The 27,535-nt window shown below is 38.5% G+C and overlaps 1 protein-coding gene across 2 annotated transcripts; it reads left to right on the forward strand.

The window, feature by feature from the left end:
- The first annotated feature begins 565 nt into the window (after positions 1–565).
- RXYLT1 (ribitol xylosyltransferase 1) lies at positions 566–26,865 on the forward strand. 2 transcript variants are annotated; one of them, XM_043447144.1, is made up of 6 exons: positions 566–864; positions 2,292–2,447; positions 8,520–8,622; positions 17,962–18,276; positions 21,136–21,306; positions 26,428–26,865. In XM_043447144.1, exons 1-6 carry the CDS (start codon positions 696–698, stop codon positions 26,843–26,845), a joined length of 1,332 nt encoding a protein of 443 aa, XP_043303079.1. In that variant the 5' UTR covers positions 566–695; the 3' UTR covers positions 26,846–26,865. The 2 variants fall into 2 exon arrangements, with proteins under 2 accessions (XP_043303079.1, XP_043303080.1); XM_043447145.1 differs by lacking the exon at positions 566–864 and adding an exon at positions 918–1,117.
- The last annotated feature ends 670 nt before the right edge of the window (positions 26,866–27,535 follow it).

Below are 27,535 nucleotides of genomic sequence, written 5' to 3' on the forward strand. Positions count from 1 at the left end.
ACCCACTCCAGTATTCTAGCCTGGAGAATTCCGTGAACTATACAGTTCGTGGGGTTGCAAAGAGTCGGACACGACCGAGGGGCTTGCACGTTCCCTTTCAAGCATTCCTTAATGTGTGACTGAGTGGGGATCACATTCGCAATGTTGTGCCACTACCACCACTTAATTTTTTTAATAGAAATCTATGTTCATTCGTTTTTCAATACAGCAGGCTGGGGCTGGGGATCACATGTTGAACAGAAATTTTCATAGTTCATGCCTTCATCTGGCCTTCAAGGGACCAAAGTGCTGTTTTGTTTTTTTTTCTTTGCAGTCAAATAAGGTGAAGTCTTTCTGTACATCGGAAGGTGAGCAGGATTGAAAAGGGCCTTGGATACCCTGCAGAGGTCAAGGAGCAGCACGAGAGGAGGTGAGATCTAGAGCCCAATTCCAGGATCCGCGGCAGGTAGGATTCCAGCACTCCCCGCGGGGGCGGAGCCTATGGCAGGGCGGGGCCGACAAGCCACAGAGGTTGGGCGGGGCCTGAGCGGGGCGGTGGGCGGGGCGGATGAGCAGTGGGCGGGTCCGTTTCTGGCGACTCCCTCCCGCAGCGCCTGGGCCTGCACCCGACGCCGACCGGACCGCGGCGCCGAACGGCAGTCTAGTCCCTGGCCCATCTCCATGTTGGTGGCGGCCTGAGCGGAAGCCCGAGTGGGATGCGGCTGACGCGGAAGCGTCTCTGCTCGATTTTCATAGCCGTGTACTGCCTCTTCTCGCTCTACGCCGCCTACCACGTCTTCTTCGGGCGCCGCCGCCGGACGCCGGACGCGCCTTTGCGGGGCCTCAGGAAGGGGGTTGTCCCGGTGCGGGAGAGGCGCGGCCGAGGTAGGACACCGGACCGCGGCCTCGCTCCTCGGCTGCGCGCCGGGGCGCGGGGCTGAGGGCTGGTAGGGGCCGGGGTGGCTGAGCCACGCTGCCACCAGCCCCGCTCTCGGGTCCAGGATGGCTCCGGGGCGCACTTCTCCTCTTCCAGCTCTCCGCAGCCACCCCAGGCCTCGGGATTGGAGGCTATAGGAATGCTCCGGGCCTCGCCCAGATCTCACGTGCTGTTGCCACTCCCCATCCCTGGGGCTAACAGGTGCACGCACTTTTAAAAATACATCTTGAATATCCAAGACGTTGTCACAAAATGCCAGATTCTCTGGAATGCCGCTGGCTTAAAGACATCTATTCCCATATTGAAACAAAAGAAAGTGGAAAGTGAGGTCGCTCAATCGTGTCCTACTCTTTGCGACCCCATGGACAGTAGCCTACCAGGCTCCTCCGTCCATGGGATTTTCCAGGCAAGAGTACTGGAGTGGGTTGCCATTTCCTTCTTCAGAGGATCTTCCTGACCCTGGAGTGTGTTGCCATTTCCTTCCCCACCCTTGAGTAGGTTGCCATTTCCTTCTCCCGAGAATCTTCCCGACCCAGGGGTCGAACCCAGATCTCCCAGATCTCCCGCATTGTAGGCAGACGCTTTACCGCCTGAGCCACCAGAAAACCTGGTCAAACAAAGCCTTCTCTAATCCTGCGGTGACTTCGGAAGACTAGAGCCCTTTATCTTCCTTCTTTGTATTTTGATCCCTTCTTTGTATTTTGTTGACCCTTGTCAGGATCGGACTCAGGCTTATTTCTGCCTTCTTTCAGAATTTTGCACAATAGTATCTGAAACTGTTGGACACTTTTCATGTTGAAATCAAGTTTTATGTATAGTTTGCGTAACGTATATACAATCTATATAGAATTGGCAAAAGTTAGGCTTGTAATAGTACATATTACTGTACCCAGTTATTTTAGACGGCTTTTTGGGGGAGCCTAACATTTTGTTAACATTTTATTTCAAGTTCTTTTGGGGTAATGGTTCAATCAAAATTAAGTTCTGATTTCCTTTTTTAAGTTTTTATTGTGTGTTTAGCCTATTCAAATTCTCTTGCTTAATCTCTTTGAAAAATTGAAGTTAGGATGCAGGTAAAACTCCCTCACTTTCCAGGTGGCTGAGTGGTGAAGAATCCACCTGCCATGCAGGAGATGTGGGTTGGATCCCTGGATAGGAAAGATCCCCAGAAGAAAAAAAAAAATAGCAGCCACTACAGTATTCTCACCTGGAAAATCCATGGACAGAGGAGCCTGGCAGGCTACAGTCCATGGGGGTTGCAAAAGAGTCGTACACTACTTAGCGACTAAACAACATCTAATTTAAATGGCTTGAATTTATCTACAACTGATGCTCTGCCTTATTAATAACACTTGTTACTCTTTTTATAACACAGAACAATCTACTTTGAGAAGTGAAGAATGGAATCCTTGGGAAGAAGATGAAAAAAATGAACAACAACACAGACTTAAAACTAGCCTTCAGATATTAAATAAGTCCACAAAAGAGAAAAAACACTTCCATGTACAAATCTGGGGCAAAGCTGCCATTGGTAAGTTAATGTTTAAAGCTAAGATATGTAAAAGCATCGTATAAAAGCATTATAAATACATTTATAGTCTATTTCACCATTTGTTAAGATACCATAATACATTTTCTTCACTTTTTTCAATATTCCATTTCTTTGTTAGACAACATCTGTGTAAACACACACAAACATACACATGTGCACCTGTCTTTAGCAGAGCACAGCTTTATTTGTAGATACAAAAGAGTTGGTTATGTAAACATCATTATATTAAAATGCCTATGTCAACTGAATTTTCATGGAACTATGTGTTTATTAGTCACTTGATGCACAAGTGTAAGATGTGGCCTCTGACCTTAATGGCCAAACAAGTTTAGGAAACATTGAACTGAACAAAGTTAAACAAGGTTCTTTGTTGCAGAAACTTTGTCAGAGGTTTTAATATGCCAGTGTTCATCATGAATGCCTCGGAAGGGGATATAGTATGTAGTTGATTAAACTTGGTTGCCCACTAAAACACTTTTGCTCTGAGTATCATGAGTATTGTGTTCCAAATTATATGATATGCTCAGTTAGAGAATGGGACCCTCAATGGCAAAAGAGTCAGAAAGAACTTAGTCAATTAGAAGTGAGTGTTCTGGCCATTAAACATGAGTTAAATAGATGTACATTAAGGGATTTGGATAAAAGGTACCAGGTGAAAGGAAAGTGAACAGAATAGTAGTGCCTGACCCATAGTGTTTCATAAATGCATAAACATTTGCACACATATATACATCCTTGAAAATTACTCATCTCTAAAGTTCAAGTACCCAGATCCAGACCTCTAATCATCAAGTTCTAGCAATTTTTCTCTCTATGAGAATCTGTCATATTAATTTCTTTAAATTTCCACTTCCTCATTCTAGTTTTTAATTAAATATACTTCTTAACAGTTTTCATGTTTCTAGACTTTTCTGATTTCAGTCTAGTAGGCACAAAGTGGTCAGATGAGCTTTATCAAGCATTGCATTCATCAGCCTGTTCCCCAGGCACAGTCATAGGATACCAGTTACAGAAATTCCCATTCAAAAGGGAGAAAATGGAAGGAGGAGTCACAGGTTTAAGCAGTTTTGATATCCAACCACGCAAATTCCATTAGGCTTCAAGCCCTGGGAGTGAGTGATCTATGGCTCAAAACGTTCTTTCTGGATTTTTCAGCCCCATGCTTGGGAAGTCATCCTTCCATTTTCAGGAAGGTTAGCATGTGTTTGCAGCTCAGTAGTTTTATCAGCCTGTTTCCTGCTGTTAGGATTTTGGGAATCCAATAAGCTTGTTTCATTTCAACTCTCTCTCTGCCCCTTTTAGTCCAAGTTGGCAGTGTTTCTATTAATATAACGTTCTCAAGAACCATGTCAGTCTCCCATATGTATGTCATAAAGATTCGCTTTATTAGACAAGAGTTCCTCCACAGGTGTTTCCTGAATAATCCCATCTCTATTTCTAGCTTCTGCTGATAATGGCTAAGGAAATCCACAAATCAACACCTAATGTTTTAAAAAAAACAAAAACCCTCTCTGTGATTGAATATTCTGACCAGACATTAGCAAAAGGATATCAGCTACATCTTTAGCGTTCCATTTTCAGGAAGGTTAGCATGCTTTCTTGACAGCGAATCCCCTAATTTTTCTTCTCTTTTGCAATCTGAAGAGGCTGAGAATTTCTAAAATCATCAAGTCATGATTCCTTTTTGCTTAGTTTTTTTCTCAGTCTCTCTTTTCAACTCATATTTTATTGTAATCAGTGAGAAGAAATGAGGCCACAGCTACTTTACTTAGAAATTTCTTCAACTAACTATCCAAGTTTATCATTTACAAGTTCTGCTTTGCACATAAGTGCAGGAAACAATTCAGCTAAACTTTCTACTTCTGTATATAACAAGGATCTTCTTTACTCCAGTCTCCAATAACATGTTCCTCACTGTCTTCTGAGCCCTCACCAACAGCACTTTTAATGTGCCTATTTCTTCCAGCAATCAGTTTATGATGATTTTGATATTCTCTAAAATGATACAAGTTTTTTCCTACTGTTCTCCTAGCTTTCTCCTGAGTTCTCACCAGCTGAGTCACTAACATCCATCTTTCTACCTACAGTCTGTTTTAAGTCAGTCTAATCTAAGTTTCTTTTAATCCTTGTTCTCAAAATTTTTTCAACCTTTCCCCATTACCCAGTTCCAAAGCCACTTCCAGATTTTTAAGTATTTGTTACAGCAGCACCCCATTTCTATAGCTACATAATATGTAGTTTCCTTTAGCTGCTATAACCAATTACCAAAAAGTTAGTGGCTTAAAACATATATTTTTTTTTTTTTTTAAATTTTTTTATTAGTTGGAGGCTAATTACTTCACAACATTTCAGTGGGTTTTGTCATACATTGATATGAATCAGCCATAGATTTACACTTATTCCCCACATATTTTTTATTTAAATTTAATTATTTTTAATTGGAAGATAATTGCCTTACAATATTGTATTGATTTCTGGTGTACAACAGTGTGAACCAGCCATAAGTATACATTTACCCCTCCCTCTTGAACCTCCATCCCACCCCAGCCTCCATCCCATCCCTTTAGGTCATCACAGAGCCCCAGGCTGAGCTCCCTGTGTTATATAGCAACTTCCCACTAGCTATTTATTTTACACATTGTAACATATATGTTTCAGTGCTCCTCTCCCAATTCACCCCACTCTCTCCTTCCCCTGCTGTGTCCACATGTCAGGAGACCACCTGCAGTGCAGGAGACTGCCTGCAATGCAGGAGACCTGGGTTCTGCCCCTGGGCTGGGAAGAGCCCCTGGAGAAGGAAATGGCAACCCACTCTGGTATTCTTGCCTGGGAAATCCCATGGACAGAGAAGCCTGGCAGGCTACAGTCCATGGTGCTAAGAGTTGGAGACAACTTAGCAACTAAACCACCAACCACTACCATGGGTGAGCAACATTCCATTGTATATAAAAACAACATATATTTTTTAATCTATAATTGACTTATAAGTTTCAAGTGTACTACATAATGATTTGACATAGATGTATATTGTGAAAGGATCAATACAGTAAGTCTAGTGAACATCCATCACCTCACATAGTTAAAACTTTTTTCTTGTGATATGAACTTTATGATCTACTCTCTTAGCAACTTTCAGATATGCAAATACAGTATTATTAACTTTGGTCACCATAAATTTATTATATTACATTTCTGAAGGCAGAAATCTAAAGTGTGTCCTCAGGCTATATTCCATTTGGATGCTGTAGAGGAACATCTGTTTCCTTGCTTTTTACTGCCTTCTAGTAACTGCCTTCATTCCTTGACCCATGCCCCACCTCATCCTGAATTCTTCTTCCTCAAACCTCTTTCCCTCATTTTGACACTCCTGGCTCCCTCTCCTGAGGACCCTTGTGATTACATAGGACCCACCTAGAACAAAGGACTGGTTCAAAATTGGGAAAGGAGTATGTCAAGACTGTATATTGTCACCTTGCTTATTTAGCTTATATGTAGAGTACATCATGCGAAATGCCAGGCTAGCTGAATCACAAGTGGAATCAAGATTGCCAGGAGAAATATCATCTGCCTATCTGAGGTTCTTGTATCAAGAACCACTCTAATGGCAGAAAGCAAAGAGGAACTAAGGAGTCTCTTGATGAAGGTGAAAGAAGAGAGTGAAAAAGCCGACTTAAAACTTAACAGAAAACTAAGATCATGGCATCTGGTCCCATCACTTCATGGCAAATAATGGAGAAAAAGTGAACACAGTGGCAGATTTTATTTTCTTGGACTCCAAAATCACTATGGACAGTGACCACAGCCACAAGATTAAAAGATGCTTGCTCATTAGAAGAAAAGCTATGACAAACCTCAATTCAGTTCAGTTCAGTCACTCAGTTGTGTCTGACTCTGCAACCCCATGGACTGCAGCTTGCCAAGCTTCCCTGTCCATCACCAACTCCTGGAGCTTACTCAAACTCATGTCCATCGAGTTGGTGATGCCATCCAACCATCTCATCCTCTGTCATCCCCTTCTCCTCCTGCCTTCAGTCTTTCCCAGCATCAGGGTCTTTTCAAATGAGTCAATACTTCTCATCTGGTGGCCAAAGCATTGGAGTTTCAGCTTCAGCATCAGTCCTTCCAATGAATATTCAGGACTGATTTCCTTTAGGATGGACTGGTTGGATCTCCTTGCAGTCCAAGGGACTCTCAAGAGTCTTCTCCAACACTACAGTTCAAAAGCATCAATTCTTCGGCGCCCAGCTTTCTTTATAGTCCAACTCTCATATCCATACATGACTACTGGAAAAACCATAGCCTTGACTAGACAGACTTTTGTTGGCAAAGTAATGTCTCTGCTTTTTAATATACTGTCTAGGTTGGTCATAGCTTTTCTTTCAAGGAGCAAGTGTCCTTTTATTTCATGGCTACAGTCATCATCTGCAGTGATTGTGGAGACCCCCAAAATAAAGTCTCTTGCGGTTTCCATTGTTTCCCCAACTATTTGCAGTAAAGTGATGGGCCTAGACAGCGTATTAAAAGCTAAGCACCGAAGAATTGATGCTTTTGAACTGTGATGCTAGAAAAGATCTTGAGAGTCCCTTGGACAGCAAGGAGATCAAAGCAGGCAATCTTAAAGGAAATCAACCCTGAATACACTTTGGAAGGACTGATGCTGAAACTCTAGTACTTTGGCCACCTGATGTGACGAGCCAACTCATTGGAACAGACCCTGATGCTGGGAAAGATTGAGAGCAGGAGGAAACGGGGGTGACAGAGGATGAGATGATTGGATGGCATCATCGACTCAATGGACATGAGTTTGAGCAGACTCTGGGAGATAGTGAAGGACAGGGAAGCCTGGCATGCCACAGTCCATGGGGTCACAAAGAGTCGGACATGACTTAACGATTGAAGAACTGCAACAACACCCAGATAATCCAGCATAATCTCTCCACTTTAGCATCCTTATCTTAATCACATTATAAAGCCTCTTTTGCTTTCTAAAGGTAATGTATTTACAGGTCCTAGAGATTTCATCTTTGGCCATCTTGGGTTGGGAGAAAGCATTACTCAACCTACTGTATTTGGAAAGGTTTATCTGATTAGCCAAGTCTTTTAACATGGGTTTTTTGTGCATGTCTTTTATTTTTTTTTTTAATTAGTTGGAGGCTAATTACTTCACAACATTTCAGTGGGTTTTGTCATACATTGATATGAATCAGCCATAGATTTACACGTATTCCCCATCCCGATCCCCCCTCCCACCTCCCTCTCCACCCGATTCCTCTGGGTCTTCCCAGTGCACCAGGCCCGAGCACTTGTCTCATGCATCCCACCTGGGCTGGTGATCTGTTTCACCATAGATAGTATGTGCATGTCTTTTAGTACCAGAGTATGATGAGAAAGTAACAAAACACATCTTCCAATGTAACTTTTTAGTTACATTTAGGTAACCTGGCTCCCCAATTACCTCATCGTCTCCAGAATACCTTATTGTGTGACGCTGCTCTCCTCTACTCTCAGAGCTTTCATGTAGGTGAAATCATGATAAAACATAGGGGCTGGCCTAAAGAGATAGGAGGCAGTGGCATTTGTTTGCAGACGGTATCATCTAGTGAAGGATGTGTGCTCATTTGGGAAGGAGGTGATACCTCCTTGATATATTGAATGTATATGCATACATGAGACCCTCTGGTTCTATTTGGCACAAGATGGTGAATCCATCCCCAGCTTGTTATAGTATAGAAACAGTTCTAAGCTAAGATAACTTACACTGTAATATAACACATTTCAGGATAAAATAGTTAGTCCAATGATACTTAGGGGTTTCTCAAATTTAGAGTCAGAGAGTTTATTAATATATCCCACATTTTGCCACATTTTATACTGACATCATCTGAGTTAGTCTCTTGTACATTAGCTGCCATGTTGATGATTTTGAGCCCAAAGAGGAATAGAATCTGATTTCTGATCAAATAATATGAAAGAGCAGAACATAAAGTCATCTCACACAATAGAGTAAACCAGATGGTAACTGCTTTCACTTTTTGTTTTTTTAATTACCAGGTTTGTATCTCTGGGAGCATATTTTCGAAGGTTTACTTGAACCCACTGATGTGACTGCTCAGTGGAGAGAAGGAAATTCAGTTGTTGGCAGAACACATTACAGGTATTAACTGTGCAACGCTAACCTTTGACATGTCGCTGTACAATGTTTTATATCAACACCAGAAGAAAACTCAGAGGAAAATATATTCATAGAAAGTATTTCCACTTTCACTTGTAAAGAATGGAGAATCTCATGAATATGTATTTGTAGTTAAAGCTTACCTTAAACATTTCCTTATAAAATTGGATGTTACAAAATTCTGCTTTTTTTGGAATTCTATATATGTTTTATTTTAATCAAAACATTTCTGATTATATGGAAAAGTTCATGCTCTGAATTTTGTAACATTTGGCTATTAATAAATATTTAACATTCTATCTTGGAATGATATGTAAACAAAGTGTTTTTATTTTTCTCTTTCATGTAATAGAGTCACCTATTTTCATAATATTCACATGGTAGCTAAAGCTACTGCTATTAGTTCTGAAATTTTTATCCATTAAAACATTTCATATATGAGTTCTATCATGATTTATAGTATAGATATAGTATATAGATAGTATAGATTACCATTTTACTGCAATATTCAGAAATCTTTCTTTAGATTAAATAAAACCAATGTATTATGAAGATTTTTTTGCACTCTTGTTTTTATAACTGTGATTGCATATTTTCTGAAGATTTTTAAATAGCATTAAGGCAATTTTATTTAGAAAAATTGTGGCAATGAAGTAATACTGTTTTCTATTATATTTTGCTTTCTAATTGAATAAAAACCAAAAGTAATTATTTTAAATGCTTATTTCATTTAACAGTTATATTATTGAGGGGAAAAAAATGTGAATTAATGATTATGGTTTCCATTAGGATTCTATTTATTTCCCACAGAGGTTAAGAGGAAGGGCTATGGTTAATATGAGTTTCATTTGAATTTTCACTTCTCTTTTAATTCTTTATTTACTGTATACTCACTTGGAAATCAATTTCATTGCATGTATCTTTTCAAAGAAATCATTCTTGAAAAGCAAACAGACTTTTAAATCATCACTGGTAATGATTATTTTTCCTTTTATCTCCAGGCTTATAGATGGGATTATAGATGTAATCCCACTGAAGAGTTTATACATAATTCCAAAATTAGAATAGTTGGATTCAGGTGTCTGCAAGTAGATGTGTGTTTTGCATATAAATCTAACATTTTGCTGTTTTAAATATAAGCATATGTTATGAGTATTAGTCTAATAGATCTATCTACAACATGGTGATGGTGATGGTGAAAAGTCGCTCAGTCGTGTCCGACTCTTTGCATCCCCATGGACTGGGGCCTACCAGGCTCCTCCGTCCTTGGAATTCTCCAGGCAAGAATACTGGAGTGGGTTGCCATTTCCTTCTCCAGGAGATTTTCCCAACCCAGGGACTGAACCCGGCTCTCCCTCATGGTAGGCTTTACCGCTTTACCATCTGAGCCACCAGGGAAGTCTCACCTACAACATATAGAATTTCCAAAAGAATTAACATACAGTGTTATTATATTGATAGCAAAGACTTTGAGCAAATAGCATTAACTCCAAAAAGAAAAACTCACTTCCTGTTTTCTTCTGAAATACTTACCTGAGATTTTATATTATGATTAAATAGCAATGCTATTTCCTTTTAGATTTCAAGAGAACTGTGTATTCAGGGAAGTTCACTGTTACAGCTGATTTTTGTAAACAGCTTACTAAAGGTTTAGGCTCATGGAAAGTAGCATATATAATTTATCCAAAATTAATAAACTTCTATGAAATTGCAGTTTTGAGTTGAATCAGGCTTCATGGGTACTAACTAAAATGTTTTTACACGTTCATTTTTTTACTTTCCCAAAAGTGAGTTGGAAGTAGTAGCTCCTCTTGAAGATACAGAAAGAGTTTCTGAATACTATCAAGATCCTTTAAATAAGCATAAATACATTCTATTTAAATAAACCTCTAAATTTGCAAAGAACTTATATTATTTAATTTTAATTTCATAACAGTTCTGAGGCAGAAAATAGAAAGGATATCATCAGTGTTCCAGGATAAATCAGGCTCCTGAATGCTTATTCTTAACAATTCATAGGCCCAAGTGATATAATCCAAGATATCAGGTGAATAATTCAGAATGGAAATAGAGCTATCAGACAGTCCCTGTGCTTATATTGGCCTGACCAGCTCCTTATTTCCTTAAAGGCAGGCTCTAAGTGATATCTAAATATTTGGGAGTTGTTTGATCAAATATGGAATTAAGTGTGGGATATAGCTATATGTAGCACTTCATGTTTCAGAAGGAAAGAAATGAAATGACTCCGTGTTCACCACTGAGTCCATACCTTATCTAGTCTGTGCTTAGGATGTGAGTAGTTGAGCACATGTGGGGCAGACTGAACCTGTGATTCAGCCTGTGAAGCCCTGTCGCCTCCGGACAGGGTAGCAGTGTGACTGAGTTGTTAAGGGCACAGACTCCGGAGCCAGAATATCCCAGTTCCAGTTCCAGCTTTACCTCTCATTAGTTGTCTGACCTTGGACAAATTTCTTAACCTCTCTGTGCCTGGATTTCCTTGAGTTTAAAATAAGGCAAATAATAGTTTCTATTTCACAGTACTCTTTTGAAGATTTTGAAGATTAAGTACTCATTTGGTGCTTAGATCAGTACCAGGCACATAGTAATCACTATAGAAGTCTTGTTACTAGTTTTATTATGTTTACTCTACTTAAATAGGTATTGCACCATCTCTGTATCTTTCAATTCTCCTTTTTCTGTGTTTCCATCATTGTCTATTATCTCTCCATCACATAGCTTCCCAACAAGCACCTTATTGATACATTTTTTATGTTAATGTGTTACGTTACAAGCTAGCGTGGAACTCATTCATCTCTTGAAGAAACTTTGCCTGTCTCTACTCACATCATCATATGTTCATTTATCGTTTAATTTCATAGGGAAACTTATTTTTAATTTCTTAGGAGGAATCTTCTGTTCATCGTGGCATTTGCTTTATTCCCAGAAGACTGCCTTCAGAATTCTGTAATGTCCCTATGCAGGCATTATTGTAAGGTATATAAATGCCTACCCATTTGATAAAACAAAAGTTAGATGCTAAGTTGCTTAATTCATTATTGTCTAAATTTAATTATGATATTTTCAGTGAGTATCTGGTCCTTATGAAAAAGGTTCTTTAAATATCATGATAGAATAAAATATGTCTGATCCTATTTTTAGAATTTCCAGGCATTACTATTATAAGAAGTTAAGGAGCTCACTACTCATTACAATGAGTGAAAGCATTTATAGATAATATTAATGGTTATACTATATTTAAGTTATATACTGGATCATAGATCAATACAGATTTCAAATAAACCTTTCATTGGTAACCAAAGATAATATAGTTAATTTTTCATAATACCCATTCTCCCTCTCCAGCCAGGCTATTAAGAGGGTGGGAGTGTTTCAGCATAAACACTGAATTAGGAAGGAATGGAGTCATGGCAGTGATACTGGCCATGAGAATGGGGTGAATTGCAGCAGCTATTCAAAAGTAAGGGCCATTAATGAGTTCAGTACACCTATTTGATAAAACTGAATTTTCTAAAACTATCAGTCAAAAACAATGTAGAATCAATGGCTGAGAGCTATGTGGATGGTTTAGTTTGTGCACTTATTATTGATCAAGGCATTTGCCAGTCTCTTAGCTGGCAAATTATTAATCTTATCTGTAACTCACTTAATATAACAACATACAGCATTTTTTCAGTAGCACTTACTGAATTTAGAAAAAATGAAACAGTATTTATACTGGATTCTAAAAAATATGTTTTGCTCACGTTCAGCTTAGAATTTAATATTCAGATTATTTCTCTGGACTATCTAAGTATCAAAAGTACTTAGGAGGAAAGTTTTTAACTGAACCTAGCAGAAAAAGTACAAATATTGAAGAACAGAAGTTCTGACTATTAAATATGTGCTAGGAAATCTAGAAGAGGAAGTCACTGTTTTAAAATTCCATGTATAGCTCCATAAATATGTTCATTTTTCAGTTAATGGATATTTATGACTGATGCATGATTCATAACTTTAGCAAACAAAAATGCAATGTTTCATCATGAATAAATATACTATAATATCTTATACATATGCCTGAGCACACATGCTCAGTCATTTCACTCGTGTCTGACTCTTTGTGACTCTATGGACCGTAGCCCGCCAGGCTCCTCTGTCCGTGGGCTTCTTCAGGCAAAATACTGGAGTGGGTTGCCATGCCCTCCTGCAGGGGGTCTTCCCAACCCAGGGATTGAACCCACGTCTTCTGCGACTCCTACATGGCAGGTGGGTTCTTTAGCTCTGAGCCGCTGGGGAAGCCCACATGTGGCGTACTGCATAGCTGGAAATTTATTACTAAATTGAATTTTGTAATTTGATTCATATTTTAAATGCAGTAGGAGAACTTAAATAAATCGGTAGAACAAAATAACTCCCTTAAAGAGAATTACAGCTTACTTATTTGACATTTACTGAGTTGCCTGCCTGTTGGTTCATACTAGGTTCTGAAGATCTCAAAGTGAATAACATACTTTTCCCTCAGGGAGTTCACACACTCGAGGCTGAGATAAATACATTAATAACTTTGATACTTTATACAGAGCATAATGATAAAGACGTGTATACCCCTTAGTTGTTAGGGAAGTATAACTCAATGTAAGTAGAGTTGGGGATATGGCACCTATCAGGAAAGGTTTCCTAGAGGAGGTGATAGCTGAGCTGAGTCTTAAAAGATTAGAATTTAGAAAGGCACCAAGAGGAGTGATTGTATTCCCAGCAGAGGCAGGGTCAGAACTGATACACAGCTCGGCTTGTGCACAAAACCTCAGGGCGTTCAGAGCCCCCAGAACATGAAGATGGGGTAGAGTAGCCGATGCTGGAAGTGGAGGGCAAGGGCCAGATCGTGGCGGGCCCTATACATGCCACAGTAAAGCTCTTGGACTTTGTTCTTGTTCAGTGAAAAACAGTTGGAGATGATTAAGCTAGACAGTGTGGTATTGTCATGCGTTTTTGGTGTGGATGTCTCTAGTAGCTGTGTGGGGAAATGATTTGAAGGAGACAGCTGAAATCAGGCAGACCACAACTTTGCATTAGAAAACTCTTAAGTATCCTGCTGAGATATAAATAAGGGATGAAATTGGGAAGTGGTATTCTGACAGAGCCAGGAATTTGAGAAACTTAGGGGCAAAACTATCAGAATTTAAGGATTATTAGATGAGAGCAAGAATCAAATGTGACAGTTCCCTGGTTGCTAGCTTGCATGACAAGATAGCTAGTATGCATTCAACATAGAAAGTACGGGAAGAATAAAAGCAGATTTTCCCGCTCTTCTCTAGCCCACTACGCAGCCCCAGCCTAACCCCCCTTTCACAGCAGACTATCCTGTCTGTTTCCTCAAGAGTAGCCATGACTGTCTCCCTTAACTAGCTCCTCTAACGTTTACCTACATGATCTCTAAGTGATCCCTCACCCAGCCTTCTCTCTTTTCCTTAGCTCTCAGACGGTGAGGTGATTCCCTAGCTCAAGATTAACTTCCTCTACCTGTGCATCCTTTCTACACATTGCAAGACCTTGCTCCATTGGTTACTTCCTTGCTCTCCTCATCTTCAGCCTTTCACTTATTATTACTTTCTCGCCTTCTCATCCACACTTTCTGAAGAGTTGTCTATGCTTACTGTCCCCACTTACTCTTTTTTGTAAATTTATTTAAGTATAGTTGATTTATAATGTTATATCAATTTCAGTATAGCAGAGTGATTCAGTTAAACATACACACCGACATATATACACACACATTCTTTTTCATACTCTTTTTCCATTTGGGTTTATCATAGGATGTTCACTATGGTTCCTTGTTGTTTATCCATTCTATATATAATTGTTTACATCTGCTAACCCAGACTTCCAGTCCATCTTCCCTACTTCTCATCCCCCTTGGCGGCCACAAGTCTCTTCTCTATGCCTGTGATTCTGCTTCATAGACAGATTCATTTGTGTCATATGTTAGATTGCACTTGTAAGTAATATATGGTTTTGTGTTTTTATGACTTAATGCACTTAGTATGATAATGTCTAGGTCCACCATATTGCTGCAAATGGCATGTTTCATTGTTTTTTATGGCTGAGTAGTATTCCATTGTGTATATATAGCACATCTTTATCCATTCATCTGTCATTGAGCATTTAGGTTGCTTCTACATCTTGGCTGCTGTGAATAGCGCTACTGTGGACATAGGAGTCCTTGTATCTTTTTGAATTACAGTTTTATTTGAATATATGCTCAGGAGTGAGATTGCTAGATCATATGGCAACTCTATTTTCAACTGTATTGTTAGTTTTTTGAGGAACTTTCATACTGCTTTCCATAGTGGCTCTACCAACTTACATTCCCACCAACAGTGAGGGAGGCGCCCTTTTCTCCATACCCTCTTCAGCATTTGTTAATTTGTAGACTTTTTAATGGTGGTGTAGACTTTTTAATTTAACAGACTTTAAAACAGTTTAAGTTTAACTTTTAAACTGTTACGAATTTTGAGTTGCTTGAGTTGCACGTCTCCTCACTTAACTTCTTACTGTCCCCTTACTTCTCATTCACTTCTCAACTCATTGCAGTTTGACTACCACACCTTCCAACACACACATACACACAACTATCTGAATCATGGGGATTTTTTTTACCCCTATAGTTTCTTTATCTAAATCCGTGTTTCCCAAATTATGTACTAAGGTACCCTGGGGCACCACAAAGTATTTTTAATATTTGTGGGAATGACAGTTACACTTCGCATCTGTCAAACACCATGCAAATTGCTAGTTTGAGGTAGTTCACACTTTCAGCATTAGATCACCCTACATCCACTTCAGAAATGTTACACATTTGTGGAGCTGGGTTTCTCATGATTGCTGTGATCAAATCCAGGTACCACTCAGAAATCAAAGTGGAATAAGCAGTGTCCTCTCTGATTCCAAGGTTTGAGAAGTTGTATAGTGCTCCGTAGGTACACACATCCCATTATAAGTATGTATAGCTAGTTAAGAATGAAATAGGAATATTACTTTTTTCTTCAGTGTATGCATGTTATATTTTAAGTGTCTTCTAAGCTCTTGGACAGAAATACTTAACAAGTTATTTGAATCTAACAGCTTAAAAAACCTTGCTCATTAACCATTACTCATTATTTTTGGTTTGGTAGATACTATGAAAAAATTACTAAAACACTGAAAGTCCTGGGAACCAAAAAATATTGGGGAACTTCTGATCTATACCTTGGCTCCGCAGTATTGACCCCAGGCCTTTCACCATTACTTGAACATGGCCTCGAGGTCTGGAAAACCAGTTGGTCAGAGCGTGAAGGGTGACATGCCTGCTTGCTGGAATGTGAGAGCCTTCTACAAAAAGGGAGCAGCAGAGACTCCACAGCGGGTCAGATGTGCCCTGAATAAATAATGCTTTTGTTAATTCACATGGATCAATAAAGTTAAAAGTACTCCTCCCTATCACTTCATTTTGGGATCCTCACCACATCATTTGGGATCTTTCATTGCGGCGTATGGTCTCTCTAGTTGTGGCATGCTGACTTAGTTGCTCCACTGCCTGTGGGAATCTTAGTTCCTTGACCAGGGATCAGACCTGCATCCTCTGTGTTGCAAGATGGATTCTTAACCACTGGACCATCAGGGAAGTCCCCCTGCCTATGACTTTGGTGGTTTAGTCACTAAATCGTGTCCAACTCTTTGCAACCCCATGGACTGTAGCCCTCCAGGCTGCTCTGTGCATGGAATTCTCCAGGCAAGAATACTGGAGTGGATTGCCATTTCCTTCTCCAGCCTATAGCTTTAAAGGAGACAAAAATGTTCATGTACTACCAATAATAACTATTTTAAATTTACCATAACTATCCTCATCATCTCTAAAGTGCTTTCTAGCCCCTCAGATTCTGCAGATTCTCCTAAATGACTAAATAATCACTGAATCGTTTGGCATCTTCCTGTCCAAGGCAAATTCAAAAAACACAGTTTTGTTCCCGTAGCTTATCATCACTGTAGAACGTCATAAAAATCACACAGTACACACACACACAACATACATATTTATTTATATTTTGTGTTTTGACTAATATCTACTAATTTGAGCTAACCATAGTGTCTTGGGAAAGATTCAAGCTCTCAAGTTAGATTTGGATTCAAATCTCAATGCTGCCATCACAGGCTGTGTAACTTCAGCCTGATTTCCCAAATGCAAAATAGGGGCCTAATGTCCCCTGCAGAGTTGTTGTAGAGGTTAAAGGAGAACCTGTGCAGAGTGTCTATGTACCATGTATATAAAAGGCATTAATGTTAGTTTTTATCCCAAACAATAATAAGCAATAAAAGTAGGATTTCAACATGTTTGTACTAAATATTTAAAGATTCTAGCAAGTTATTTAAAAATGATTGAGCAGGCTGCAAAGAATCCAGGACCATCTAATTTTACCATAGGTTAAATGGTACTTTTTATATTTAATACATATTCATTTAAAATATTTCAGTGGTACTGGTTGATCAAAACAGCACATAATATGAAAATGTGAGTTATGAAATGTATCTATTCCTTTTATGATATTTTTAAGTACTTTAAAGAATAGAGAGTAATACAATAGATTCCCATTTATCCACCACCTGGAACCGGGTGGCACAGTGGTAAAGAATCCAATGCAGGAAACAATAGAGATAATTTTCAATCCCTAGTTAGGAAAGATCCCCTAAAGAAGGAAATGGCGACCCACTCCAGTATTCTTGCCTGGAAAATTCCATGGACAGAGGAGCCTGGCGGGCTACAGTCTATGGGGTCATAGAGTCGGACATGACAGCACACCCACAAACAGAACTAACAAATTCTGGCTGTCTGTCATATTTGCTTCAGATATATAGCTTTCCTCTCAATTAAATATTTCCAATAAAGGCATTAAATGCGTTCTTCGTATTGTTCCTCATGTCCTTTCCTCTTCCTTCCTCAGAGTCAACCACTATCGTGAATTTGTTATATATCTTCCCATTCAAATTTTTATATTTATATAAAAATATAAGCATATTTAAGCATAAGATATATAAGCATAAGTTTTTCCCCTGTGATTCTTTCAAATTTGCATATAATTAATCTGTCTACAACCAAAACTTCCCATTAATCTACATCTCTGTCCCGCCATCCAAACTGGTTCAAAAAAAGTATTATAGAAATTATTTCTAGGAAGAATATGGATGAAGTATCATTGTATATTTTACATAAAATGACATAGAACTTCTGGTACCAAACAATTTTGTTCTCTTCGTGTTTGTCTCTTGTTTTTCTTTTGTTTTTACCAGCTTCATCACTGGTCCGGCTGTGGTCCCTGGGTACTTCTCTGTTGATGTGAACAACGTGGTCCTTGTTCTAAATGGAAGAGAAAAGGCGAAGGTCTTTTATGCCACCCAGTGGTTACTTTATGCACAGAATTTAGTGCAAACTCAAAGACTCCAGCATCTTGCTGTTGTTTTGCTAGGAAATGAACATTGTAATAATGACTGGATAAACCAATTCCTCAAAAGAAACGGAGGCTCTGTGGAACGACTTTTCATAATATATGACAGCCCCTGGATTAATGACGTGGATGTTTTTCAGTGGCCTTTAGGAGTAGCAACGTAAGTACAAATTATTTTTATATGTTTCCAGGCTCTAAGACCTGAATCTCTGTATCAGGAAGACTGTGTTTTAGATTTGTGATAAATGTAGTTCTTCTGAGCTCCTTGAGGCCATGTGCAACCTTTTCTATGGGCAGAAATGTGGTTTGGCCTCATGCTTTGGTAATAGTAGTTGATATTTTTAGAGTATTTTAGACTTTGATGAGGAGACCAGATAAGTTACATTTTTGTATTTTCGAACCCCAAGGCATAGTAAATTTTCAAATTGATCAGTAGTGCCTTAAAGAGATGTTTAGCAGTGGATGGCAGACAGATTTTCTAAAAACAATTACAGAATCTATTCATATATATCTATATAACTATTATATAGAGACTTAGTTTTCTTAAACCCTTACTTTAGATCAAGTGTCACATCAAAAGCACCCTGACCCTTCGGTTTGGGAGGATTATAATATACTCAGATCTGACACTGAGATTGGTTGAATTTGCACAGATCTCTTGCATGTGCTCAGTCATGGCTGACACTTTGCAACCCGCTATACTGTATCCCACCAGGCTCCTCTGTCCATGGGATTTTCCAGCAAGAATACTAGAGTGGGTTTCCGTTCCTTACTCCAGGGGATCTTCCCGACCCAGGGATCAAACACACATCTCTAGAATCTCCTGCCTTGGCAGGTGAATTCTTTACCACTTCACCACCTTGGAAGCCCTCTCCCCCAAATTAATTTATATATTATTTTGGGGTTTTTTTTGTCTATCTTGTTGTTGTTGTTTAGTCAGTAAGTTGTGTCTGACTCTTTTGTGACCCCATTTACTGTAGCCCACCAGACTCCTCTGTCCATTGGATTTCCCAGGCAAGAATACTGGAATGAGTTCCATTTCCTTCTCCAGGCTATATTCCCAAATTAGGGATTGAACCCATGTCTCCTGCATTGGCAGGAAGATTCTTTACCACTGAGCTACCAGTCTATCTTTCTATTAAAAGGAAGGTTAGTTAAATAATATGTAATATATATGAGGACTTTCTTTAAAATTGGAAACTTATTTTTTATCATTCTGTTAGTACGGGGCCTTTGAGTAACAATAAGTTGACTTCAAGTTGCCACTAGTACATAAACTTCCTGATAGCAGGGATTTTTGGCTCCTTTTTGCACTACTTTATCTGTAGAGCCTAAAACAGTGCATACACACAGTAGGCACTCAATAAATATATGTCAAATGGATGAATTATGAAGTAGCTGACTAACCTGGTACTTGAATCAGATATTCACTTTCCATTATTTTATCACGGGTTACAAGATGTGACCTCTGACTGCTCCCCAGTTGGCTACACAAATGTCACCAGGGAAGCACATTGACAAAACATATTCTCTGGCCTTCCACGACCCGATTCTGACTCAACAGGTTTATGGTAGGGAAGAAGCAGACAAAAGGTTTGCTAGGTATAACCAGGTTTAAGATGCTCTGAAAAATCTATCCTTTGAGTAGAATGTTTTGAAACAAAAGAATTATTTCTTTATAGTATACTACATCACCTATTCATACAGTATAGGAGGGAAACTCATCATAATTCTGGTACTGTTGCACAAATATCTTCCTCATAGACCAGTGGTTCTCAACCAGGTGCAATTTTGCCCTCCGCCTAGGAGACATTGGCAATGTCTGGAGATACATTTGATTGTTACAAGTGGAGGGAGGAGGCGAAACTGGCATCTGGTGGACAGAGGCCAGGGGTGCTGCTCAATATGTTAGAGGATAGAGGACAGCCTCCACAGCGAAGAATTACCCGGCCCAAAGGGCAGTAATGCTGAGATTGAGGAAACCACTATTGACCTAACTGTTAAGCTTTGCTCTTATGTGAAGGTTGTAATTCAGGCACATAATTTGTTGCCTCTTATTCCCAAATGCCCATAAGAATGCGCCAATTGCAACAGGCCTCTCCTGTGTGGGATATAAGATTTTGGTTTTTTTTTAAAAATCTAGTTGAAAAGCTTTTGGAATTGGAGTTCTTTGCTATAGTAATAAAAAGAAACAAAAATAGTGCCATTTGCAGAGATGTGAATAGATCTAGAGACTGTCATATGGAGTGAAGTCAGAAAGAGAAAAACAAATATCATCAAATATTGCTTATATGTGGAATCTAGAAACAGTACAGATGAACTTATTTGCAGAGCAGAAATAGAGACACAGATGTGGAGAACACACATATGGATAACCTACGGGTACGAAGGGGGCAGGAGGGGTGGGATGAATGGGAGATTAGGATTGACGTATACTCACTATAAAATCGATCAGTACTGAGACCCTAACATGCAGCAGAGGGGACTCTGCTCAGCGCTCTGTGGTGACCTGAACAGGAGGGAGCACTAAAGAAGAGGGACATGTGTATCCGTGTGGCTCATTCACTTTGCTTACAGCAGAAACTCACAAAACATTGTAAAGCAACTATACTCCAGTTTTTTTTTTTTAAATCATGATTATTATGAATGTAGAAGATCCTTTATACTTTGAAGGTCTTAAGTTCTTCCTGTCTTGTAACTTCAGATCAGTAATAGAAGTTGAAGAATATAAAACAACAAAGCATTTTAGGTGCATAATTTCTGTAGCAACTTTGTAAAGGATGTCCAAGTGAGAATTTTGTTTTAAGTCAGTAGATTCAGGAACTTTTCCAAAGTAAGCATGGAAAATTATAACTTGAGATTTAAAGAATCTTATTTTATTTTTATTTTATTTTATTTTTTTTAGAATCTTATTTTAAATCTCTCTTTTCTACATCATAATGCTACCTCAGATGTTAGATTATGGAAATTTTGCCAATCTTCTTGTCATATATTAACTCACATGTTCTTACTTTTACAGATACAGGAATTTTCCTGTGGTGGAGGTGAATTGGTCAATGCTACATAATGAAAGGCCATACTTGTGTAATTTTGTAGGAACCGTTTATGAAAATTCATCCAGACAAGCACTAATGAAAATTTTGGAACAGGATGGGAATGATAAGCTTTGCTGGGTTTCAGCAAGAGAACAGTAAGTTCTGTGTGTACTTGATTCATCCATCATGCTTCCAATCTGAGAGTTGCTTTATGTGACACTACAGATTTCCACAGGCATTTTTAACTCCATTAACACTAGTCTTTCCCCAGAAGAAACATTAATAATTAAAGCTGTGAAGAAACAGTGTTGTATACCTTAAAAATAGAGAGCATCTCCCATAGTCCATCTTGAAGACAAACACTGGTAACTGTCCTATGCACATGTCAATTGTTAGGTTTCCTCAATAATGTTTGTTAGTCAGACTTGAACACAGGAGACTGTGGATGACAATCAGGATCTTAGGTTCACCTCTGAGATGTTCAACAAACCAGTTCAGTGTTCCAAGACTGGCATGCCATATGCCTCACAGTGTCAGGAACCTGGCATCACTCTGAGGACAGAGGCCATGTACTGTTCTTTGAACCCCAGGATCTAACATAGGACTTTGCATAATGTAGGCCAGGACAAGTGGGGAATGGATGGATGGATGGATTTAATAGGGTTAACTTTCTTCCATCTTTTACATAGTAATCATGAAACAGGTGTTCATGGACTGAAGGAAGAAATTTGGAGATCATTTATTTTATTTTTAAATAAAGTTTCATGTGTAAAGCATTGTTATCAGAGAAGTAATGCCTTTTTAAAAAAAATGTCCTTTTACATCTAGAAATACATTAATTGGAACAGATACTGTGTTCTAGAAAGCATGACTCTACTACAACCAAGAATACTCTACCCAGTGAAGCTTGCATTCAGATTTGATGGAGTGATCAAAAGTTTTACTGAGAAGCAAAAGCTAAGAGTATAGCACCACCAAACCAGCCTTAAAACAAATGTTAAAGGAGCTTCGCTAGGTGAAAAAAGAAAAGGCCACAAGAAAGAAGAAACTTACAAAGTAAAAAAGTAAAGACAAACATACAGTAAAGGTGGGAAATCATCCACACATGAAGCTAGTAGGGAGGTTAAAAGACAAAAGTAGTAAAATCATCTATATCCATAATAAGCATTTAAGGGATATACCAAATAATTAGATGTAAAATATGATACCGAAAACAGTAATTGTGAGGGGAGAAGAGTACAAGTGCAGGGTTTTTAAAATTCATTTGAAGTAAAGAGATCAGCAACTTAAAGTGATAAAAACATCAGTGAAACTAAAAGGTGGTTCTTTGAAAAGATAAACCCAAATGTATAAACCTTTAACAAGACTCTTAAAAAACAAAAATGAAGAGCACCCAAATCAATAAAATCAGAAAAGAAAAAGAAAAAGTTACAGCCAACATTACAAAAATACAAGGCATCATAAGAGACTACTATGTACAACTATATGCCAATACAGTGGACAACCTAGGAGACATGGGCAAATTCTTAGAAAGGTAGAATCTCCCAAAACTGAACCAGAAAGAAATAGAAAATATGAACTGACTACCAATAATGAAACTGAATCAGTAATTTAAACACTTCCAACAAACAAAAGTCCAGCACCAGATGGCTTCACAGGTAAATTCTACCAAACATTTAAGGAAGAGTTGACATCTATCCTCAAACTATTTTTTTAAAATTGCAGAGGAAAAAACACTTTCAAACTCATTCTGCAAGGCTGTAATCACCTTATGTGATACACCACATTAGCCAAATGTAGAGTAAAAACCATATGATCATCTCCATAGATGGCAGAAAAAACTTTTGATAAAGTTCAACATTCATTTACGATAAAAACTCTCCAGAAAGTGGGCATAGAGGGAACTTGCCTCAACATAATAAAGACCTTATACAACAAACCAGGAACAAGACAAGGATGCCCACTGTCACCACCATTTATTCAGCATAGTTTCAGAAGTCTTGGCCACAGCAATCAGAGAAGAAAAAGAAATGGAGTCCAGATTGAAAAGGAAGAAGGAAAACTGTCACTGTTTGCAGATGACATGATCCTATACATAGAAAATCCTAAAGCCACCACCAGAAAACTACTAGAGCTCATCAGTGAGTTTGGTAAAGTTTGGTAAAGTTGTAAGATACAAAATTAACATATAGAAATTGGTTGCATTTCTCTAAACAATTAGTGTACTATCAGAAAGAGAAATTACCATCTTATCAAATAAACTACCTAGAAATAAACCTAAGAAGGGAAAAGACCTATGCTCAGAAAGCTATAAAACACTGATGAAAGAAATTGAAGACAACATAAACAGATGGAAAGATATACCTTGTTCATCTTGTTCTCAGAATAAAAGAATTAATACTGTTAAAGTGACCATACTACCCAAGGCAATCTATGGATTCAAGACAATCCCTATCAAAATACCAATGGCATTTTTCACAGAATTAGAACAAACCATTTTTAAATGTTTGGAAACACAAAGACCTCAAATAGCAAAAAAAAAAAGTCTTAAGAAAGAAGAATGATTTGGAGGAATCATGCTCCCTAACTTCAGACTGTACTACAAAGCTACAGTCATCAATACAGTGTGTTACTGGCACAAACAGACATGTAGATCAGTGGGACAGAATAGAGAGACAGAAATAAATCGACATACTACGGTCAATTAAGCTGTGACAAAGGAGGCAAGAATATACAGTGGAAAAAAGACAGTTTCTTCAATAAGTGATGCTGGGAAAATTGGACAGATGCATGTAAAAGAGTGAAATTAGAACATTCTGTAACAATATAAAAAAATAAACTCAAAATGGATTAAAGACCTAAATATAAAGAACAGATACTATAAAACTATAAGAAAACATAGGTAGAATTCTCTTTGACATAAATAACAGCAAATTTTTTTTCAGATCTGTTTTCTAAAACGAAACAAAAATAAACAAATGGGAACCTGATTAAACTTAAAAGCTTTGGCACAGCAAAGGAAACCATCAATAGAACAAAAACCTAAAGGGTTAATATCATATATATATATATATATATATATATATATATATATATATATATATATATATATATAGCTCATCCAGCTCAACACCAAAGAAAGAAAATAGCCAAGTTAAAAAAATCGGCAGAAGAACTAAAAAGACATTTTTCCAAAAAGGAAATGCAGATGGCCAACAGACACATGAAAATATGCTCAACATGGATACATCAGGGAAATGCAAATCAATACCACATGTGTGAGGACCAAGAGACAGTGTGCCTGGAATGGACTGAGTGAGGGCAGAATATGACAGCTGATTGTGGAGACAGGTTTACTCTTGATATTCCTTTGCTACCATTGAACCAGGAGGTGTGGGGTAGGAGTCCTCCTTGCTTCTCATTGCTGCTTCCAGACCTCTTTCCCTTTTCCCTCCCTAAAACAAGATCAGTTTTGAATCTCATACCAGCAGACAAAAGTATTCACTACTCTTTCTCTTTGAAATCATAATGAAGAGAAATAAATTGGTAGGTTGACTTACTATATGAAAGAGATAACTAAGAAGAGTCTACTATAGCACACAGAACTCTACCCAGCACTCTGTAATGACCTATATGCGAAAAGGATCTAAAACAGAGTGGATATATGTTTATGTATAAATGGCTTATTGCCATACAGCAGAAATTAACATTGTAAATCAACAATATTCCAATAAAAATTAATTTTAAAAAATAGCTCCTTTATAAAGAAATCATGTAAACCTTGGGTTCATCTCCTTAATTCTTTGAAGAGTCTAGTTCCTGATACACTCTCATTCTCTCCGACATTTCTCCAGCCTCATTCTTAGTGATCCCCAAATCCACACAGATGGTCTTTCCATAGCCTTGGTCCTGCACATCCTTTACTTCCTCTCCTCCAGTGATTTGGGTCTCCACTTGACTTCCGCCATTCACTGTCATGGTCATTTTCTAGACCTCATGATTACACATACTGCATGATCTCAGGTTCCAGCAGTTCTCTCTGTGACCATCTCTTTCTAACACGCCCGCTCATTCCCTGTAATAATCTGATCTCCGCAGTTTAGCTGGGACTTAGAATTCCTTGTTCCTACTACCTTTCCATTGTCCTCACTCACCTCATCTTTACTTTCTTATTTACCCCACTTAAACGTCATAGTCAATCACGACTGCATATACACTCAGCTTCTTCATTTCTTAACCTAGCAAATCCTAACTGGTTAAATCCAGCTCTGTTACCTGCTCCATACCTCCCCCTGTGCAGCCACACTTGGAGAAAGGTGCTGACTGATCTCACTTGAAATATGTGACCTTGAATGTCTGGCAGTCATCCATTTCTGTTTTCCATGTGTTCTCCCACTTTCCTGGAAGACCGTTTCATACCCTCTTTGCCCAGCTGCTCTTACCTTATAACCCTATTGCTTATTTCCCTGAGAAAATAGGAGAAAACGTCTAGCTTTCCAGCTAGTCTCTCAGTTTCTACCCTTGCCCCATACAGTCTGTTCTCAACACGATAGCCAAACTGATTTTGCTAAAACATAGATGAGGTCACTTACCCCTCTGATCGAAACTGTGTGATAGGGTGCTCTGACTGCATCTTCTCCACCTCTCCCCTTCAGTTGCTCTGCGTTAGCCACCCTGGCTCCCTTGCTGTCCCTTGAAAATGCCAGGCAGGTACCATCTCATGGCCCTTATGCCTGCTGTACCTTCTGTCCTCTCCCCAGATATGTGTGGTCTGCTCCCTCATCACCATGCTCAGATGCCCCTGAGCGAGACACTCCCTGATCACCTATTTACAGTTGTAATACTGCCCTGTCAGAAACTCCCTCCTCACTTCTCTGCTCTGTTTTTCCACACAGTACTTAACACCTTCTAAATAATTGGCTTGACCTGGTTACTATCTGTCTCTACCACTTGAACTGAGATATAAGCTCCATAAGGGCAGGAATTTGGAGTGTGAGGTAGAGAGAGAAGACCTAGCACTCACCAAATTTTGGCTGGTATAACATTCATTCAGAAACTGTATGATCACTAGATTTTAAGTGTACAACTGCAAACTTCTCAAATTCTTAAATATTTTCAAGAAACCTGTTTGGGCAAGACTTGATTCATCTCTTCTGCCTGCCACCTCTATAATGCATTTACCATTTCCTGTAACCAACATTAAAAGATTAAATATTTTCTTCCATAAAGATACGCTTAGTAAAGTGAAAACTGCAGCTGTTTTTCTGATTTTCTAGGTGGCAACCTCAAGAAACCAATGAAAGCCTCAAGAATTACCAAGATGCTCTGCTTCAGAGTGACCTCACCCTGTGCCCAGCAGGAGTAAACACGGAGTGTTACCGAATATACGAGGCCTGCTCCTATGGCTCCGTTCCTGTGGTGGAAGACGTGATGACTCCTGGCGGCTGTGGAAATTCATCTGTGTACCTTAAGGCTCCTCTGCAGTTGCTCAAGTCCATGAATGCTCCTTTCATCTTTATTCAGAACTGGAAGGAGCTTCCTGCTATTTTAGAAAAAGAGAAGACTATAAATTTAGAGGAAAAGATTCAAAGAAGAAAAAGATTACTTCACTGGTATCAACACTTCAAAACAGAGCTAAAAATGAGGTTTACTAATATTTTAGAAAGTTCATTTTTAAAGAACAATAAAAATTAACTGTAATTCATTTTTTTCAAGCTAAGGTCTGAGTTTTTGAATCATTTCTAATGCTGTGTGTGTATTAAGAAATGTTCTTTAAGGTACCCCGTAGACTCTAGATTATGTCTGTAGTATTGACCAAGTACAGCCTTATTGGACCACTCCTGAAAATAAAGTTAAAATGTACTCAGACTCATTTGTACAAAGTTGAGTGATTGAGCATTTATTAACGCTTCTCACTCCTTTAAATCTGCTCGAGGCAAGCAGCATGGTTTAGTGGAAAGACTGGGCTGAGGAGTCAGACAAAGCCTGGGTTTAAACCTCACTGCTGTACCTACTATCGGGGACCTTGAGCAAGCCACCTCGTTGTTTTGAGTGTAGGTTCCTTTCCATGTAGAACAGAGATCATGGTACCTCGTAGAATTGATTGTAAATATGAAATGAAATAATATATAAAGTACTCAATAATGGAAATAATTTCTAATTCATTTTTCATTCCTTACTAGTTAATAATAGGGTTAAATTTAAATATTTTAATACACAATCATTTCCATAATTTGAGAGTAATCATACATCATGTTGGGAATGTATGTGGACAAATCTTACAGAGTTAGACTTTATTTATTTACATGTTATCTTTTGGTTATTATATTTCTTAAGTCTTTTTATTGTGATGAAGTACACATAACAAAATTTACCATCTTTAAG

The sequence above is a fragment of the Cervus canadensis genome, chromosome 25 (genome assembly GCF_019320065.1).
Source record: "Cervus canadensis isolate Bull #8, Minnesota chromosome 25, ASM1932006v1, whole genome shotgun sequence".
In the NCBI taxonomy this organism is placed as follows: domain Eukaryota; kingdom Metazoa; phylum Chordata; class Mammalia; order Artiodactyla; family Cervidae; genus Cervus; species Cervus canadensis.